This window comes from Cynoglossus semilaevis, chromosome 14, assembly GCF_000523025.1.
Source record: "Cynoglossus semilaevis isolate Cse_v1.0 chromosome 14, Cse_v1.0, whole genome shotgun sequence".
In the NCBI taxonomy this organism is placed as follows: domain Eukaryota; kingdom Metazoa; phylum Chordata; class Actinopteri; order Pleuronectiformes; family Cynoglossidae; genus Cynoglossus; species Cynoglossus semilaevis.
This window is the reverse complement of record NC_024320.1, coordinates 26,433,555-26,436,703: the sequence shown is the minus strand read 5'-3', so window position 1 is coordinate 26,436,703 and position 3,149 is coordinate 26,433,555. Positions and strand designations below refer to the sequence as shown.

Sequence of the window (3,149 nt, the reverse complement as noted above, 5' to 3'; positions counted from 1 at the left end):
GGAGAGGAGAGAGAGGAGAGGAACGAAGGAGGAGAGAGAGGAGAGGAACGAAAGAGAGGAGAGAGAGGAGAGGAGGAGGGAGAGGAGAGAGAGGAGAGGAACGAAGGGGAGGAGAGAGAGGAGAGAGAGGTTTAATGTTTAATTGAAAGTGTTTGACTGGATTCAGTCAGGAGGATCTGCCCAGAAAAGTGTGAGTTCTGGTCTGAAAACTCTGTCTCTCTCCCTCACTCTCTCTGTCTCCCTCTCTCACATCTCGTCCATTGTGTTTCAATAATGCAGTTCATGCTCCGTGCTGTCGTCCTCCTCTGCAGCTGAGTGAGCTGTAGTTCCCCTCCCTCCCAGCAGGCTGCTGTCACGTCCTCCTCTCTCGGGGCTTTGACTCGTCCACGTCTGTCTTTCTGTGTGAAATTGACACAAGTAACGGCTGTCATGAACTCGACAAATCAATTCCCTCCAGTGTCTCACTCTGGCAGAACTCCACAGAAGACTCCAGCCTGCCCCCCGCTGTTGGGAGGGGGGATTTATATATTATTCATCACACTCCGTTCCCCTTGAACAGAACTGGGAGTCCCTTCATCTGGCTGCAGCTACGAACTAAACACACACACGACTGGGACTCTGAGTCACGGAGTCCAGTCCTCGGTCAGTACTGCTGAGCGTCTGTGGCTCAGTGGTGAAAGAGTTGGCTTGTCGTCAGAGGTTCAGGTTCAAATCCCAGTTTGGTCGACTGTGGTGCAGTGGCTCAAACATAAACCTCTTTCTTCGTCTATGTTAGCTTGAAGCTAAACCTTCTGATGCTTGACGTCTATACGTCTTGTGTCTGTAGGTGATCAAGGCCATAGAGGAGAGCTACAGACTGCCTGGTCCCATGGACTGCCCCGAGGCTCTTTACCACCTCATGATGGACTGTTGGCAGAGAGATCGCAGCAGTCGACCCAAGTTTGACCAGATCGTCTGTCTGCTGGACAAACTCATCCGTAATCCCAGCTCCTTAAAAGACCTGGTCAATTCTTCACACAGGTGAGACGTCGCCTCACAACACACACACACACACACACACACACACACACTCTTATACATACATGCACGTTTTTATACACACGTGGGGTTACTGTTTTATGCAGTACTTTTTTTTTTGGTTTTATTTTTTACATTTCACTTCTGTGTGGACATTAAACCAAATGTCATCTAACATGTACTAGTACTACACAGTACTACAGTACTACGCCGTACTACAGGACTACACAGTACTACACAGTACTACGCAGTACTACAGTACTACGCCGTACTACAGGACTACACAGTACTACACAGTACTAGAGTACTACACAGTACTAGAGTACTACACAGTACTACACAGTACTACAGTACTACAGTGCTACACAGTACTACACAGTACTAGAGTACTACACAGTACTAGAGTACTACACAGTACTACCCAGTACTACACAGTACTAGAGTACTACACAGTACTAGAGTACTACACAGTACTACGCAGTACTACACAGTGACAGAAGTACATACCAACTGACCAAAGTACAGACTGAAATAAAGTCTGATCTAAAGCTTTAATCATCAGTTGTTTCTGTTTCCCATCATGCACCAGGGTTTCCAACCTCCTGGTGGAACATGCCACCGTCCAGGGGGAGTGCAGCTCTGTGAGCAGCACGGTGGCAGAGTGGCTGGACTCCATCAAGATGGGTCGCTACACCGAGCTCTTCATGGAAGGAGGTTACTCCTCATTGGACACCGTGGCTCACATGACGTCAGAGTAAGTCCACCTGGAGCTGGGCTGTGGGCGGGGCCGTCCGCGGGGTGGACCAGTGGAACGTGGACCAGTGGAACGTGGACCAGTGGAACGTGGACCAGTGGAACGTGGACCCGGTTCTTTCACATTTGTTGTCGTTTTCTTCTGTTTTCAGGGATTTGCGTAAAGTTGGCGTCAGTTTGGCCGGACATCAGAAGAAAATCATCACGAGCGTCCAGGAGATGAGGGTGAAGATGAACACCACCTCTACTGTCAACATGTGACATGTACACACACACACTCACACACACTCACACACACACACTCACTCACTGACTCACTGTCCGGGCCGAGGACGTCAGGACCAGACTCAGATCTGCTGTTGGACCTGGAGCAGCTCAGCACTTTCTACAGACACCAGTACTGACCATGACCTCCAGGTCAGTGTGTGGAGCGAGGGCGTGGCGTCACCGGGGGTTTCTGACGGTGACCGGCTGAAACCAGACGGTGCTACAGAAGGTGAAGAGATCTGATCTCCAACATCGGTTGTAGACGAGGCCCAGAGAAGAACCAAGAACCGAGACCTCGAAATCTGGATCCTGGATGTTGACGCTCTGCGTTGAGGAGACACAGAGACACGTCTCAGTCGCTCTCAGGTTTTCTGAGCCCAAATCATTTTCTGGGAGAGTGATGTTCCATCAGACACAATTCAATTGAACTTTCTCTTAAAACGGATCAAAAACGAATTCTTCTTCAGTTTCTTTGGTTTTGGTCTCACTCAGGTATTTTTGCCCAGACTTAATTCTACAGATCTACTGCTCGATGAGGCTGAAGGATCAGCTGCAGCCGACGCAGATACGTCTCAAGGTTAAGACTGGAGGTTGAAGGATACTCTGTGTTTCCTGAATGTACACGTTAATGTTAGCTAGAATGTGAAACAGAACCGTCCTGGTCCTTAAATCCAGCTTCTGATGAAGCTGCAGGTTGTACAAGAGATTATGTCAGTGTTCCGTGAGACTGTCCTCAAAAAAACTCTCCCCCGAGCCACGAGAACACCCCCCCCTCTTCCCCCCAGCGACGTCTAGGAGACATCAGGCAAACACGCTGCGACTCCTGGAAGCGACGCCACAAAGATTCACAGATTTGTTGATCCACCTCCAGGACTGGGACTCTGAAACATCAGACGAATCATTAAATTAAGAACAAACGTTGAGAGGAATTAAGTCAAAGGTGACGGTCAAATGATCATCATGGAACCCTAATGTTGAACCACCAATCTGAAGGTACCACAGAACTCCTCCCCCTCCCCCCCCGCCCCCCCCGCCCCGCCCCGCTCGCTGCGCACCTCCCCGATGCGTCACACTTTGTCTTCCTGGACGCAAACGTCACGGCACCGTCGACC

The 3,149-nt window shown here is 49.9% G+C and overlaps 1 protein-coding gene across 1 annotated transcript in view; it reads left to right on the top strand.

Annotated features, from left to right (window-relative positions):
- The window catches only part of epha5 (EPH receptor A5), a 50,704-nt gene extending 48,648 nt beyond the window's left edge, over positions 1–2,056 (top strand). Inside the window, exons 16-18 of the mRNA XM_025062615.1 lie at positions 827–1,020; positions 1,607–1,771; positions 1,923–2,056. Of these exons, the coding sequence (XP_024918383.1) occupies positions 827–1,020; positions 1,607–1,771; positions 1,923–2,031 (468 nt within the window). The 3' untranslated portion in view covers positions 2,032–2,056. The remainder of the gene's footprint in view (positions 1–826; positions 1,021–1,606; positions 1,772–1,922) is intronic.
- The last annotated feature ends 1,093 nt before the right edge of the window (positions 2,057–3,149 follow it).